General features: G+C 43.5%; 1 protein-coding gene across 1 annotated transcript in view; it reads left to right on the top strand.

Annotated features, from left to right (window-relative positions):
* Positions 1-17,831, top strand: part of LOC143961278 (NACHT, LRR and PYD domains-containing protein 3-like) — an 88,939-nt gene that overhangs the window by 6,788 nt on the left and 64,320 nt on the right. Inside the window, exons 3-4 of the mRNA XM_077470529.1 lie at positions 9,176-9,258; positions 12,886-13,034. Coding sequence (XP_077326655.1) covers positions 9,225-9,258; positions 12,886-13,034 — 183 coding nt within the window. The 5' untranslated portion in view covers positions 9,176-9,224. The remainder of the gene's footprint in view (positions 1-9,175; positions 9,259-12,885; positions 13,035-17,831) is intronic.

Genomic DNA, 17,831 nt, shown 5'->3' with positions numbered 1-17,831 from the left:
TTACCTCCACTGTGCAGCTCGTTTTGAACAGAGTGGCCCCAAACCTGATCTTCTGGGGTCCCTCAGCGGCTGTCTCTGCTTCCTCCCGCAGGTACTTCTCACATTCATGCGAGCTCCCTCGCATGGTGAGAAGCACCTGCGGGCACACTTCCGTGATACAGCCGGCGGCTATAGCCGCTCGCTGTATCACACGGCCCCCGCCCTGACACGCCGCGTCATTGGATGTGATTGACAGCAGCGTGGGCCAATAGCTGCGCTGCCTTTAATCCATCCACTCCAGCCAATCAGTGGCCAGGCTGAGCGGCGAAGAGGACGTCGGGGGTGAGCGCAGGACTTTCTAGGGGTCAGGTAAGTAAAACGGGGGGGCTGGCACTGTGAGATGTTTTTTCACCTTAATGCCTTAGAATGCATTAAGGTGAAAAAACATTTACCTTTACAACCCTTTTAAGGCTTTTTTCATTAGTTTTCACTTGGGAATCCAGACACTAACATACTTCCTGTCTTAGGGTGGCTACGCTCACTCTTCCACTATATCTACAGAGGAGCAGTGTTGTCATCCCTGGGCAGCAACTCTGTCAACCTCTGGAGAGGGTAGTGTTGGATCGGTATAGTAGATTTAGATGGACTTTACATTTGTAACTGACAAATTAAAGACTAACTCCAGCTAACACTGGAGTTAAGCAGTTATAGAAATAGGTTTTTTTCCTTTTGGAAAAAAGGTATTACCTATATAACTAAAAGTTGCTCTGTCACTAGTAAATGGTTTGCCTCAACCCTCTAACTGCCATATTTGCTGAACAGCTTGGCCTGTTAACGGAAGCTGAATGAAAGAGCTAATGGTAGGATAAACTTGGAATACAGCTATGTTATATAGGGAGTACTCAGAAAAACAAAAACTGCTGTGTAAATACTAATGATAGACTCCTTCGTACTGTATATGTAATTCTTTTTATTTAGCCTATAGTTCCACTTTAAGGGTTAGGTATTGCTTTTGGTGCAGTAGGTTTTTTTCAGGACTAAAACACCTGCACCAGAAACTACCAACGTTCAGCTCTCAGCACTGCAAACCAATACACTTCTATAATGTAACCTTCACTGTGTATGCAAACAATCAGATTATCTGTGCAATGCTAATGGGGATTTAGAAAGCATCTAAGAGTTGTTATCAGCATTTTCACATGATTGCACATTATGTAGAAAAGAGGAAGAGGAAATTGCAGTGCCCTTAGACGTAATCAATAGTAATAAACACTATTGTATTTACAAGCCATGCAAAATCTGCTATGTATAACTATCACTGCTATGTATAACTATCATTAAGCTCTTCCAGAGATACCAGCCTTGTTGCTTGGTTACATGGTTAGTAAGGTTGAATAAAGACACCAGTCCATCCAGTTCAACCTAAGTGAGTCTCTACAATTGTCCCTATCCCTGTACATTGCACACTCACATTGGTCCCTACACTCAAGGAGCCCACAATCCAAGGTCCACATTCATATATACTAGGGCCAACTTTGGACAGAAGCCAATTAACCTACCTGCATGTCTTTGGAGTGTGGGAGGAAATTAGAGGAAACCCACGCAGGCACAGGGAGAACATGCAAACTCGAGGCAGGTAGTGTAGTGGCTGGGATTCAAACCAGCGACCCTTTTTACTGCTAGGCGAGAGTGCTAACCACTACACCACTGTGCTGCCCGGTTCTCTCCTGAAAAAGTCCTCCCCTGGATCCTCCAGTCACTTAGCTTCTCCCCACTGGAAATACAGCATAGCACCACCCCTGGATCGGTAGGCCCCAAGAATTTCAGTTGCAAAGCCTTGGACCAGCCGGCCCCGAGACATACAGAAAGGCAGCACACACCTCAGGCCAGGAGGGCCATGAGGTCTGGATAACAAACCCCAAAAATGTGGTGCCTGTACCTTAAGTAACCTTACTCAGAATGCACAGTGGGTGAACCACTCCCACTGGGCTGTTTCTGAGTAAAAGGGGTAGCCAATGCATTCAGCCTGTTGCGTTTCCAACACTTACCGGTGGTGACAGCGACACCCACGGCCAAGTGGAAACTAGCACAACCCAGCTAAACTGGTATGGAAACCAGAACTTTGACATAATTAGTCTGAGCCAAACTGCAGCTTCAGACAAACTTACATTTACAAAAATAATAGCATCTGTATTGAAAATACCAGCGCTACATGTATATACCATTTTAAGATAGCGTAACATGGCATATATATATATATATATATATATATATATATATATATATATATATATATGTATATATATTCCATGCCACAACACATTTAAAAATTACATTTGGATTGCAGTTTTGCAGGTCAGGAGTTATAGGCTCTGGAAAGGGGTTGGATTCACCTAGGGTTTTCCTCCATACATTAGGAGGAAACACATACACAATATTGGTATAAAGTTCAGCACTAAACCATCTGATGAAAAAGATTTAAGTTTAAAATTTAAATGAAAAGGCATGCATCTGTATGCTGATACATGAAGGTGCAACCATGTGAATGGTGAGTGGATTGAAAGCTCTAGGGGATGAACCCCTAAAAATGTGTCTCTAAAAAAGTCTATAAATGGAGGCTGTAAAGGGAGCGAGGCTGCTGCTTCAGGCACGAGCTGGGGAACCCGATCACTGTGAACAAAAGGAAAGCAAAAAGGATAACAGAGAAGCGCCAAGCCAATCCTTTAAACAACTTAGGAATTAATTCAGTATATAAGTATAAAACAACACTAAAAACTTTTGTGAAAAATGTTGGAGCACTTGCAGAGTGCCAGAGCGAGTGGGAGCTTCCACGTGTCATAGGAGTACAGGAGGACCGCTGGAAAGTCCTGATGAAGAAGGTGAGGCCGTGCCTTCGATTGGCCAGGCAACGCGTAGGCGGCTCCCCAGTTTGAGTGCCATGGACCACTCCCACCCAGAGACACACAACCGTCATCTCCATGAGGCTTATCGAGGCTCCAGCTGCGGCTAACACATTGTGCTCATGGATCCCTAAATAGAGACTTTCTGGCAGTCCTCCTTTGCTTCTATAACACACGTGGAAGCTCCCGTCCGCTCTAGCACTCTGCAAGTGCTCCAACATTTTCCACGTAAGTTTTTAGTGGTGTTTTATACTTATATACTGAATTAATTCCTAAGCTGTTTAGAGGATTGGCTTGGAGCTTCCATTTGTTTTCCTCCATACAGGGTGGGGAGTTCTAAGATGTTTATATATATATATACATATACTGTGTTACCAAAAGTGTTGGGACACCTGCCTTTACACGCACATAAAACGTTGATGGCATCCCAGTCTTAGTCCGTAGGGTTTAATATTGAGATGGCCCATCCTTTGCAGCTATAACAGCTTCAACTCATCTGGGAAGGCTGTCCACAAGGTTTAGGAGTGTGTCTATGGGAATGTTTGACCATTCTTATAGAAGCGCATTTGTGAGGCCTGGCTCACAGTCTCTGCTCTAATTCATCCCAAAGATGTTCTATTGGGTTGAGGTCAGGACCCTGTGCAGGCCAGTCAAGTTCCTCTACCCCAAATTCGCTCATCTATGTCTTTATGGACCCTGCTTTGTGCACTGGTCCAAATCACTTGCACCACTCTAATTTATCGCAGTGTATTCGGTAAACAAAAGGCAGAGGTGCTTCCACCCCACTGAGCCTATGACTGCCCCATTGAACTGCTCCCTGGAGCCTAAATTCCGTTTGGAAGGATTTTTCCCCTGACAGAGGTAGAGCAAGGGAAGCTAAAAGAATACATTGATGAAATCCTGAAGAAAGGGTTAATTTGCCTGTCCACGTCCCCAGCAGGCGCGGGTATTTTCTTAGTCAAGAATAAAGACCACACCCTCCGACCCTGCGTGGACTACCGCAAATTGAATAACATTACAATAAAGAACCGTTACCCTCTTCCTTTAGTTACGTAATTATTTCAAAGACTGGGGTCCGCTATCATTTTCACTAAACTCGATCACTGCAGGGCTTACAATCTGGTCCGTATCAAGGACGGAGACGAGTGGAAGACTGCTTTTCGTACCCGATTTGGACACTTTGAGTACTTGGTGATGCCCTTCGGGCTGTGTAATGCCCCTGCCACCTTCCAATACTTCATTAACGATGTGCTCCGAGACTTTCTGGACTTATTTGCTGTTGTCTATTTAGATGACATTTTAATTTTTCTTTCTTCCCTCGAATCCCATCGCAGGCATGTCAAGAGTGTGTTGGGCCGGCTCCGTCAACACGGTCTATATGCAAAAGCCGACAAGTGCCAATTTGAGCAGGAAAGTATACCATTCTTGGGCTTGATCATTTCCAGCAAAGGTATAAAGATGGACCCCCAGAAGATTGCTGTGATTCTGGATTGGCCAACTCCTGTGCACATGAAAGGAATCCAGCATTTCATCGGGTTCACCAACTTTTATCGCAAATTCTTCAAAGGGTTCTTGGCTATTGTTGCACCAATCACGCAGCTAACAAAACAAGGGACCCATTTCCGTTGGACCCCTGAAGCCCAAGAAGCTTTTGAAATCCTCAAGGGACTCTTCACCTCTGCTCCTGTCTTAAGACATCCGGATTCCTCCCTGCCATTTGTTCTAGAAGTGGATGCATCTGAAATTGCCGTAAGGGCAATATTGTCCCAAAGACAAGGAGCCAGGGCCCTGCTCCACCCCGTAGCTTTCTTCTCACGCAAGCTATCAACAGCCAAGAAGAACCACGATGTAGGAGATCCGGAATTGTTAGAAATTAAATCTGCATTGGCGCTATTTACTGGAAGGAGCTTCTCACCCGATCTTAATATTTACCGACCACAAAAACCTGGAGTATTTGAGATCCACAAAAAGACTGAAGCCGAGACAAGCCAGGGGGCACTCTTTTTCTCCCGGTTCACCTTCCATGTAACTTATCACCCAGGTTCTAAGAGTATAAAGCCAGATGCCTTGTCACGGATGTTCCACAAGTCCCAAGAAATTTCTCCTCCAGACACCATTCTTGCTCCTGGGAATTTCCTTCTGCTTCAAGAAGACCTTCTTTCCCGACTCAGACAAGCCTCCGTGGGGCAAATATTTTCTCCCGAATCAGAACTACAAGCCAGAGAGGGGTTACTGTGGCACAAAGACAAGATCTACATTCCCAAGGGCCTACGGGTAACCGTTTTAGAGCTATGTCATGACCACGCACTCGCCGGGCACTATGGCATCACCAAGACCACCGACTTAGTACAGCGTACCTTTTGGTGGCCTCAGTTGCGGGAGGATTGCAAGAAGTTTGTGGATACCTGCACCACATGCATCAGGAGTAAGAGCCGTAAGACTAAGGCCTGGGGTCTGCTCAAACCCCTGCCTGTTCTGGACAGGCCATGGAGAATGCTGTCTCTAGATTTCATCGTTGAACTGCCCCCGGCAGAAGATCATATCACTATCTTTGTGGTAGTTGATCGTCTGTCGAAGATGGCACACTTCTTTCTCATGAAAGGCACCCCCTCAGCCCCCAAAACTGCACAGGTATTCATCAAGGAAATTATCAGGCTCCATGGGGTACCAATATAGTTTCAGATCGAGGGGTGCAGTTCATCTCTCGATTCTGGAAGTCCCTCTGCAAGGCTTTGGCTATTGAATTGTCTTTTTCATCCGCCTACCATCCTCAGTCCAACAGGCAAACTGAGAGGACGAACCAAACCCTTGAACAATACCTACGCTGTTTCTCCTCTTTTGCACAGGATGATTGGATCTCCCTGCTTCCAGTAGCCAAATTCGCCTACAACAATTCCATCCACTCTGCCACCAAGCAGATGCCCCTTTTCGCCAATTACTGCTTCCACCCTTTGTTTCTACCCAACTCCCTTCCTGAATGCACAGCGCCAGCAGTTCAGGAAAAGATGGATTTCTTCTCAACCAATAACCAACTTCTGCAAGAAACCATGACTAGAACTCAAGAGCACAACAAGACAACAAGACAACCTTCGACAAGAACAAACGAGGGGAATTGGTACTGGTACCCGGTGATTTGGTGTGGTTATCCACTGTGAACTTGAAGATGACGTGCCCTTCAAGGAAACTGGGTCCCAAGTTCTTAGGACCTTTCACAGTTAGAAGGAAGATTAATGAAGTAGCCTTTGAATTGGAACTCCCAGACTCATTAAAGGTCCACCCAGTATTCCATGTGTCCCTGTTGAAACCCTCCGTTCCCAACCCATTTCCTAACCTAAGTACCACTCCTCCTGATCCGGTCTTAGTAGACGGTGAGGAAGAATTTGAAGTTGAAGCTATCCTAAACTTCAGAAGAAGAAGAAACCAGAACCGGTTCTTAATTAAATGGAAGGGGTATGGTCCCGAAGAAAATTCTTTGGAGCCCAAGCACAACATCCAGGCTAAGAGTCTGGTTCAATCTTTCAAGCGGGCCCATCCTGAGAAATTTGCCCGAAGGGGCATCCAGAGGCTGCCCCTTGGGATGGGACAATGTCACTGAGATCCTGCCAGAAATCTGCACCCCAGACACTCTGGCTTGTGTCCGCGGGTGCCATCGCGTGTGCGTGGGATCTGTGACCTACCTGTTATCTACCTGCACCCGACCCCGACCTGTCTGTGACTACTCTCCTGCCTGCTCCCTTGTACCTTTGCCACCAGCCTGATACCTGACCTTGGCCTGTCTGTGACTTCTCTCCTGCCTTCTCCCTTGTACCTTTGCTTCCAGCATGATACCTGACCCGGCCTGTTTGATGATCCAGTCTGCTAAGCTGATCCAGTTTTGCTGAGCTGATCCTACCTGCCAAGCTGTTCCAGTCTGCTAAGCTGATCCATTTTGCTGAGCTCATCCTACCTGCCAAGCTGTTCCAGTCTGCTAAGCTGATCCAGTTTGCTGAGTGCATGCTACCTGCAAAGCTGTTCCAGTTTGCTGAGCTGTTCCAGTTTGCTGAGCTGATCCAGTTTGCTGATCTGTTCCAGTTTGCTGATCTGTTCCAGTTTGCTGATCTGTTCCAGTTTGCTGATCTGTTCCAGTTTGCTGAGCTGATCCAGTTTGCTGAGTTGATCCTGTCTGCCAAGCTGTTCCTGTCTGCTGAGCTGACCCAGTCTGTTCATCCTTTCCAGTCTGTTGATCCTGCTGCGCACCCATGCCCCTCCTTACTCCTGTGTCTCCTGTTACCTTACCAGGAAACTGGTAGTGGGAGCCATAAGGGAGGCCTCCCTCTGCAATTTGGGCTCAAACCATTAGGTACGTGACAGTGTGAGTTGCCTTTGAAAAGAGATTGACTTGGGCAATGAGCAGAGGAAGAGAATGAGATGGGTTGCACTCACAGTAATGACCTTATCCAAGTGAAAGTTACATGTTGCTATCTTTTTAGATTTACTAACAACTATGTAATAGGGTCAAAAAAGTAGATTCCAACACTGGTCTACTTTGGGGTGGGAGGGGGTTGATCTTTGGTGAAGATGATCCTGACACAGGATAATCTTCAAACATTGATTTACATTAAGAAGAGTTAATTCAAAATTTGGAGTTACAAGTATAATGATTGGATGTGAGGATTAAAGGGAACTTTTGTGTGGTGGTTGGTTGGTTGGTGTTTAGCCTACAGGAGAGTTAGCATTAGGGAGGTTTAGTGTAATAACTTTAGAGAGGTTTAGGGCCCCATTTAGAAAGACACTTGGATATCGCTATCCATTCTTTCCTATACATTGCAATATTTGTGTGCATTGTAACCAGAATTTAATGGCCCATTCATAAATTATAGGCTGCAGCATGAAGCGTATGATGTCCTTCAAAGTTCTCTCCAGTTAACATAGCTAGAACTCAATAGTTAAAAAGCTTTGATAGGTTATGCGACCATGCCCTGCTCCTTTCTTTTTTACTCCCATTCATTTTGTGTGTTTGTTTTTAAAGCAATGATATTGCCTTGGTAAGGCCATATTCATTGGTGTGCTAAAAAAAGAATAACCCTGAACTAATCAAAGAGATGTCAAGTAGGAAGTGAGCAAGGAAGGAAAAATAGACAAAAGGTGAATGGTGATTCAAGGAAAGACAGGTGTCTGGTGAAAGGTGGATGAAAGGAGAGGAAGCGAGTTTGTGTAGATACGATGGAATATGAGTATTGGGAAGAAGTGTTAAATATGACCTGTTATTTATGACGCCCCACCTACCAATCTTATAGAAAAAATTGTATTTTCTCCTTTTATTGTTTTACATAAAGTAGAGATGAGTAGAGTGGGTGGGTAATGTGGGGGTGTGTAAATAAAAGTAAATGATGTATAACTGTATAATATAAAATGCTTTAATAAAGATATAAAGTTAATAAAAGGTGTGCATCACAATTGTATTAGAATATGGACGGTATTAGTAGAGCAGTGGATGGTGTCAGTAGAGCAATGAACTTGTCAGTAGGGTAGAGGTTGGTGTCAGTAGGGCAGTGGACAGTGTCAGAAGTTTTTTATTTCTATTATTTTATTTTTTACCATTTTTTTTAGGAGCCCTGTTGGGAGGCGTTTTGGTGAAATATGAGCAGGGGGAATCAGTGTCACACGGAGTGATTAAAGTGTGCCCAGGCATATCCAGCACACCCCCTACACACTAACTATGGCTGTATTGATGCTTTGTAATTGAACCTGCTAGTGTGAGGGTTAGGGTTACATGGAGTTTTTGTATAAATTAGTTTTAGCTTCAGGGTTATAGGGGCATTTAGTGTTAGAATCACAGTGTTAGGGTTTTAGTGAGTAGTAGTGTTATTATTACAGGGATTGTTAGTGTGAAAGTTAGCTTTAAGGTCAGGGTTACAGGGAGGGTTAGTGTTAAGATTATAAGGAGGGTTAGAGTAAGAGATACAGGGAAGGTTAGGGAGAGGGTTAAAGCAGGGAGGGTTACTATTGACACTTCAGGGAGGGTTAGTGTTAGAGATACAGAGAGGGTTAGCGTTAGGATTATAGTAAGGGTTGGTGTTAGGATTATAGGGAGGCTTAGAGTTAGATTTATAGGAACAGTTAGTGTTAGGATTAAAGGGAGGGTTAGAGGTAGATATACAGAGAGGGTTAGTGTGAGGGTCAAAGCAGGGAGGGTGATTGTTACACTAATTGTTAATGTTTCAGTATGTGAAGTTTGACTTTAACTTTAATAATATTATAGACTAATGAATCAAGGTTGGCTTAATGTTCAGTACTTATCTTGTCAATATGTCCAGGTGTATGTTCTAATGGCTTGATTTCTGCTGCAAATTACCAACTAAAAGGATGAAAAGGCATCAGGAACTGTCCATCAATGCTGGTAAACAAAACTGAATTATTCCCTTAACTTTTAAAGACATTCTTTTATGTAAATATGACTTAAGAAAAACTTAAAGTGACACTAAATTAGATCCTCATCCTCCAAATAAGCCATCCACTACTTAAAAGAAAAGTATGGGTTTTTGTTTTTTTTTGCTAACCATACTTACCTTGGTGGATGGAGCATCAGACTAATGCTGCAGCTGTCCCCCGCCGTCTCTGCACTGAGAACTGAGCCATCGAACACCGCCGATGACTCGGTTCTCACTCCTCCTCAAGTAGAGTGATGTTGACTGTCAGTTAGCATCTCTCCTGGTGTGCTTCTCCACGCTCATTGGAGCGATGAGCTGGGGAGGGGTGGGGAGTGGGCATCTCAGCAGCTCGCTGAGACACTGAGACTGCCATCAATCAAGACAGCTGGTGGATCTAGACTTGGGAAGTCGGGATGATGCGGTGCCTCGACTGAGGACAGTGACATCAGCGGAGAGTGGACATCAAACTGCTCTCGGCTGAAAACGGGTCACAGGAGTGCAAAATGAATTGCACTCCTGTGACCCATAGGAGAAGCCCAGCCTAAAAATCTCAGGCTGGACTTCTCCTTTAATGCCCCTGTAATCTATTTTTTTCCTAAATTGTTCCTTATTGTGTTTTTGTGCCTCCTTTGTGATCTCCTGAACCTCTCCTTTTCCCCACACTTCTGTTGGATTCGAATGAGCAGTCCATCTTAGCTACAGTCGTGTGCACTACTCTATGTACACCATAAATCCACAGTCTATCTTAGGTGTGGGCAAGAGAGGGTGGTACTATGGAGAACAAACAAGCAACCTCTAACAGAAAGTTGGATCACAGCTGCAAAAAAAGTAATTTGGAGATTTGGAGGAAGCTTATGCCGCATACACAGGGTTGAAATTGTTGGCCAACATTTGTGTGACCGTGTGTATGCAAGACAAGTTTGAGCCAACAACCTTCAAACAAAAATCCATGGTTTTGTTGATGGAGAGTCTGATTGTGTGTATGCGGCATATGAATAATAGAGGGGACTTTTTAGCGTTATGCCGCGTACACACGATCGGAATTTCGGCCAGCAAAAGACAGATGAGAGCTTTTCATCGGAAAATGTGACCGTGTGTATGCTCCATCGGATTTTAGCTGGCCGAATTCCCGCCAGCAAAAATTTGAGAGCATGTTCCCAATTTTTACGACGAAAAAAGTTGCTATCGGAAATTCTGATCGTCTGTAGCAATGCCGACGTGCAAAATTCCTACGCATGCTCGGAAAAAATTTGACGCATGCTCAGAAGCATTAAACTTGATTTTTTCTCGGCTCATCGTAGTGTTGTACGTCACCGCATTCTTGACGGTCGGGAATTTGGTGTGACCGTGTGTAGGCAAGACAGCTTGAGTGGAATTCCATCGGAATTCCATCGGGAAAACCATCAGAGCTTTTTCTGACCATAATTCAAATCGTGTGTACGTGGCATTATAGTAATTTTTTTCTTTCAAACCAGAGTTTAGTGGGAATGTAAGAATACTATTAGGGTGAGCTTTAGTGTTAATGTGAGAGTAAAGGTTGCCAATAGGGTCACCATTAGGGTTAGGCATGGTGAGAAATACTGATCACCATGTCAGAATTAGAAAACAAAGCCGTGCCATTTTTCAAGAAAATTTCATCTTAGCAATTCATGTGGCAAAATTGCAGACACGTTTCAATCATAATTTGTGGGAAATCAATTTTGGTGAAAAGGCTCATCCTTAATGTTTTAGATGATGCGATGAGTGATGGATGAGCTCACGGCTTCTAATTATAATATCATTTTATAATGTGCATAACTCAGTTTATATCACCTTGAAATTTAGTTTTTTTAGGTGAACCAGCTGTCTTTGCCTTGTCTAAGGTAGTGTCCCCAATGGCATTAGAGGAGAGGATGAAAGTTAGGCTCAGACAAAAAGTCAGGGAAGTCGGAAACCCTAGCAACAAAGGGAAACTACTTTCAGAGGCACCTAGAGTAGGGTTTCTGGCTAGAAAATACCAATGACAGTTAACTCACAGAGTATGCTCTTATGCCGTGCACACACGAGCAGGATGTCTGACAGAAAAAGTCAGACGGGAGCATTTCATTGTATATTCCGATCGTGTGTATGTCCCATTGGACTTTTTACGTCGAAAATTCTGAGGAACCTAGAAATGGAACAAGTTCTAAATATTTCTGACAGAACCAATTCCTATTAGGAATAGTTTGCACAAAAGTAATAGCGTTTACAAAATAGGGGATAGATTTATGGCATTTTTATTATAATTTTTTTTTTTACTAGTAATGGTGGCGATCTGCGATTTTTAGCGGGACTGTGACATTATGGCGGACAGATCAGACATTTTTTACACTATTTTGGGACCAGTTTTATTTATACAGCAATCAGAGCTACAAATAGTCACTGAGTACTGTATAAATGACACTGATAGGGAAGGAGTTAAACACTAGGGGGCGATCAAGGGGTTAAGTATGTTCCCTGGATGTGTTCTAACTTTGGAGGGATGGGCTCACTAGAACATGACAGAGATCACTGCTCTCGATGACAGGGAGCAGTAGATCCCTGTCACGTTACTAGGCAGAACAGGGAAATGCCTTGTTTACATAGGCATCTCGCCGTTCTGCCTCTCCTTGCTGCAATTGCGGGTCATCGGTGAACATCGTGTTTGCGGGACCCGCAGGCGCATGCCCGTTAGGCGGCAAACTCAAGGGGAGGTACAGTTACGCCCTTTTGCCTGCCTGTGCCATTCTGCCGACGTAAATCGGTGTGCGGCAGTCGCCAAGTGGTTAAGGGGGTAAATCGTTCAGGTCCTTAAGTGGTTAAGCAAGGTGCTAGCAGGCTTTCAACAAGCTTCAGTGCTGAAGCCTGCTAGCAGCTTGCCTACAGTGGAGATCAGAACTCCCATTAGGATCGATGTTCAACATTTGCAAACTAGAGCTGAATGGTACTTTAAAAGCTTCAACAAAGCTTGCTGGAAGCTCTGCAAATGATTTGTTATGTCGCATACACACGATCGGAATTCTTGTCGGAAAAAGCTCTGATGGTTTTCTCAATGGAATTCCAATGGAATTCCGCTCAAGCTGTCTTGCCTACACACGTCACACCAAATTCCGATAGTTTATAATGCGGTGACTTACAACACGTACGACGTGACTAGAAAAGGAAGGTCAATAGCCAGTAGCCAATAGCTTCTGTCTCGTAGTTGCATCTGAGCATGCGTGATTTTTGGCGTGTCGGAATTGCATACACATGATCGGAATTTCCGATAGAAAGTTTTTCCATCTGGAAAATTGAGAACATGCTATAAATTTTTGGCTGACAGAAATTCGGACAGCTAAATTCCAATGGAGCATACACACGGTCGCATTTTCCGATGAAAAGCTCTCATCGGTCTTTTTCTGGCCGGAATTCCGATCGCGTGTACGCGGCATTAAAGGCTGCTGTTCATACTGCCCTTAAACAAGCTGAAGCATTTACTTGTAAATGTTTTAATGTAATACAGGTTTACATGAATTGCAATAAAAAAATAAAAAATTATGACTTTGGACCTACGTTAAGTCCACACATCTGTAACTGTGTTTTTCTGTATGGTTTTCTAGACAGCATTAAGAGGTTGTGCCAGTATGAGGATGTATCCCTGAGGCACATCCATGAGTATTTCAAAGATGATCTGACCTACATATTGGAAAATGTCAATGATCATGCCCTCCTGACCGAACTGCATTCTCGGAATGTTCTAAATGCAGAAGTAAGATTAAAAATACTCTTTATTTCTTACATCAAAGTCATGAGTATACTATAGAAAAATGTTTGTCATCAGCTTTTCATTGTATACATTTAAGACCCCAGCTATTTATTTTTTACCTATTTTTTTTTAAATCTTCAACCAGTAAAAACCATAACATATAAGCTTAAATTTAAAAACATTATTGTGATATAGATTGAGATAACACCACCGATTACGCTAACCCTTTCTTCCTAATTTCAGCATTTCCTCCCTCATCTCTGTTACACAATTGCTAAGAAGGTTCAAGTTTTGTGACCTGCAAATAATTGAACCACTTGCTGTACAGGGCAATTTTTAATGCACATGAAATCAGCATTTTATGCAATAAAATTATTTAGAATCCTCAGATATTATGTGTTTTCTGAAAGCAGAGACCCTGGAGAATAAATGTTTTGCCATTTCAATTTTTCAGGAAAAAACACACCTAAATTAAGATGCACAGAAACACAACATAATACCCAATTATTTGGTAAAATATAAAAGATGGGGTTGCATTGAAAAATAGATACCAAACATGTCAAGACTCAAAATTGCATGCCCCCATGAAATCGCTACAGTATCTAAGTGGCACTTTAGAAGCCATTACAGGTTATCGTTTTAGATTGAAAGTGGTTGTAAACCCTTACAGACCACTTTGACCTACAGGTAAGCCTAGATCAAGGCTTACCTGTAGGTCCAAGAGATATTTTCCAAAAACCAGGCACCGATGTCTATGGCGCTTGTGCGCCGTAGACAATGGCGCAGGCGCATTGAGCACGCCGCAAGTGAAGCTGAACATGCCGACTCCCACGCGCATGCTCTGGAGTGACGTGATCACGGCTCCAGCCAGTCACAGCACTAAAGCCGCGATACCTGGCAGTCACTCTGGGTATCATGGCGGCGACGGAGGAGGTGGCCGAGGACCGCTGCGATTGCTTTGATCTCAGGTAAGTAATTCATAATGAGCTAGTATTCTATGCATACTAGCTCATTATGCCTTTGCCTTGCAGGGTGTCATTTAAAAAAAAAAAATTATTTGACTTTACTTCATGTTTAACCAGTTCCCGACTGGCGCACGCCGATATAGGTCGGCAGAATGGCACGGGCAGGCATATTGGCGTACAGGTACGTCTATTTTTAAATGCCGCCCTGCCATCACGTGTGCGCCGGCAGCGGCCCGCGGACTTGATCGCCACAGGCATACCCGCGATCGTCTCACGGGGAGACTGAACGGGGAGATGCCGTTCTGCCTAGCAACAAGTGACGCTGATCTCTGCTCCATGTGATTGGAGCAGAGATCAGTGTTCACTAACACAAAGCCCAGCCCCCCACAGTTAATAGCACACCCCTAGGAACACTTAACCCCTACACTGCCAACCCCTGGTTAACCCCTTCACTGCCAGTGTAATTTACACAGGAATCAATGCATTTGTATAGCACTGATTGCTGTATAAATGACAATGGTCCCAAAAATGTGTCAAAAATGTAAAAAATGTACGATGTGTCTGCCATAATGTTGCAGTCACAATAAAAATCACTGATCACTGCCATTACTAGTAAAAAAAAAATGATTAATAAAAATGCCATAAAACTATCCCCTATTTTGTAAACGCTATAACTTTTGCGCAAACCAATCAATAATCGCTTATTGCAATTTTTTTTTACCAAAAATATGTAGAAAAATACGTATTGGTCTAAACTGAGGGAAAAAAATGTTTTTTTTTAAATTGTCGCTCTATTTTTGTTTATAGCGCAAAAAATAAAAACCGCAGGGGAGATCAAATACCACCAAAAGAAAGCTCTATTTGTGGGAAAAAAAGGATGTCAATTTTGTTTGGGAGCCATGTCACATGACCTCACAATTGTCAGTTAAATCGACGCAGTGTCGAATCGCAAAAAGCGGGCTGGTCTTAAGCCAGCAAAATGGTCCGGTCTGAAAGTGGTTAACTGTGAATTACGGTCATACAATTATTGTTCTCACTCCAGCATTCACAGCAATACCTTAAATGGGTCATGCAATTGATGTTTACATATTGATACAGAACTTTACATGGGCAAGTATCTAACTATTCCAGCTGTTTACCATGGCTTCAGGAACCCTGGAGGAACAGGAACGCCCGGGAACTGCCATGGGCAACAACTGGGGGTAGGGTTGCCACCTTTTCTTCAAGCCAAACCCGAACACTTTAGCGACACAGGACACTTTTTTTTCCGTAGTATACACTATAGAATTATAAAAAAAACTTGGGACACCTTTGGGTGCCCCAAGGAGAGTGGTAATACAGCGTGCTGCAGCAAACAGTGGGTATGGCCAAACTGCTCTTGCTGACATCATGCCCCCCCCCCCCCCAGTGATGCCAAACCTGTCTCAGACAGTGGCCAGCAACTACCAAATGGCAACAGATTCCTGTATGACTATCTCAGTTACTTGAGGAGCCACGGCCCAGTCTACATGTGTCCGGGTTTCAGGCTGACAGAAACCTGTACACAAGATTCCAAATCCGAACTGTCTGGGTGAATCCTGGACAGGTGTCAAGCCTAGCTGGAGGGAATCAACACTTCTAACTACCCTAAAAGGGATCAGTTGAGCCACCAGGATCACTTTTACTAAACAGCTGATTGCCGGTTGTGAAAAATAGGATACTATGCCTCCACACTCCCACTTCCTCATTCTTCCATAGGTGAGAGTGAGGTCCCTTCAGCTGCCTGCACCCTCCTGAGATATTCACATCACACATCCCTGGAAGCTGTAGGTCAGAAAGTAATAACAGTGTATAATCAAGAGGAATGAGGAAGTGGGAGCGTAAAGGAGAAATATTAAATGTCTACAGGTCTTAGCAATAGTGTAACAGAGAGGAAGGAGAACGGGAGTGGCAAAGTACAATAAAGCATGAAAGGTCTGCTTTAACCACTTAAGCCCCAGACCATTTGGCTGGCCAAAGACCAGAGTGCTTTTTTCGATTCGGCACTGCGTCGCTTTAACTGACAATTGCGCAGTTGTGCAATGTGGCTCCCAAACAAAATTGAAGTCCTTTTTCTCCCACAAACAGAGCTTTCTTTTGGTGGTATTTGATCACTTTTGCGTTTTTTATATTTTGCGCTATAAACAAAAAAAAGCGATCATTTTGAAATAAACGCTTACTTTTACTTTTTGCTATAATAAATATCCCCAAAAAATATATTAAAAAAAACATTTTTTCCTCAGTTTAGGTTGATACATATTCTTCTACATATTTTTGGTAAAAAAAAAAACGCAATAAGCGTTTATTGTTTGGTTTGCGCAAAAGTTATAGCGTTTACAAAATAGGGGATAGTTTTATGGCTTTTTTATTCTTAATTTCTTTTATTAGTAATGGCGGCGATAAGCGAATTTTATTGTGACTGTGACATTGTGGCAGACAGATCGGACACTTTTGGCGCGATTTTGGGACCATTCACATTTATACAGCAATTAGTGCAATTAAAAATGCATTGATTACTGTGTAAATGTGACTGGCAGTGAAGGGGTTAACTGCTAGTTGGCGCTGTAAGAGTTAAGTGTGTCCTAGGGAGTGATTCCAACTGTGGGGGGGAGGGGCTGCGTGTTACACAACACTGATCACCGCTCCTGTTTGCAGGGAGCGGTGATCAGTGACAGTGTCACTAGGCAGAATGGGGAAATGCTTGTTTACATTACCATTTCCCCCTTCTTCCTCTCCGTGAGACGATCGCAGGTATCCCCGCAGACATCGAGTCTGCGGGACCCGCAATTGCGCTCACAAAGCTCCCCGTGGGCGCGCGTGTGCCTCCAACCAGCAGCTTAAATGGCAACATACAGGTACGTGATTCTGCCTATACGTGCCCTTCTGTCGCATTATTTCTACGTGAGGCGGTTGGGAAGCGGTTAAAGTGTATCTGTCATTTTAGTACAAAACAAAGTGCAAAGTGTGTATCAAAATCAAAAAAAGGTGAGCATCTAATAATTGCAAAATAATCAAGAAAGTCCTCAAAACACCATGCAAAAGTGACAATACATAAGTGAAATCAAATAAATAAGTAAAACTAGTCCACGAAGGTACAAATAAAGTATGATAGTGTTTCCCAGAGTGGCTCCAGAAAAAAAGAGGAGGGATAGGCAGACAAAAAGCTCCTAAAGACATCCAGTGGAAATAAAGGTAAAGGTGGCTGCTTACCAAAAGATGTTAACTTTCAAATAAATGAAAAGCCAAGTAGTGCTTTAGGGAATGTAGCCCAAACAAATCCACACTGGTTGTAGCAGCCCTGGGTGCCCTCAAATCCTCTGTTCCACTCGCAGTATCAGGTGGTATGCATGATATGAAAAACTCATATCATGCATACCACCCAACGCATTTCGTCATACATTGGACGTCGTCAGGGGCTTGGCTTTACCTGTCACTTTGCCTGTTTAATGCAAAGTGGCTGGTTCTCTTCTTTGGGCACCCCACCCTTAAAGTGGAAGTAAACTTCCCTATCGTTTTCAGCCAAGGAAGCTGCCATCTTTGCCTCTGTTTAATCTTCAACTGCTATGATGCTGCACATGTGATTCGTTATGACACCAGCCATTGGATGGTTTGATAGTTTGGCTGAGAGCACAGCCAATGTGCAGTTAGAATTCCCGGCATGCCTTTTTGTTTTTAACTGTTTAAATCGATGGGTTTCCACTTTAACAAAATTTACGTTTGTCACATTCCCCCACCACTGTGTCTGCAGAAGTAGTGAGAAATACATTGATCATGTATGTGCATTTCTCTTCTTCCTCCCAGAATGCAGTACTGGGTG

This window comes from Lithobates pipiens, unplaced genomic scaffold (genome assembly GCF_037356315.1).
Source record: "Lithobates pipiens isolate NorthernLeopardFrog02 unplaced genomic scaffold, aLitPip1_a1.2 Scaffold_8, whole genome shotgun sequence".
NCBI classification, from domain to species: domain Eukaryota; kingdom Metazoa; phylum Chordata; class Amphibia; order Anura; family Ranidae; genus Lithobates; species Lithobates pipiens.
This window is presented reverse-complemented; position numbering and strand designations above follow the sequence as displayed.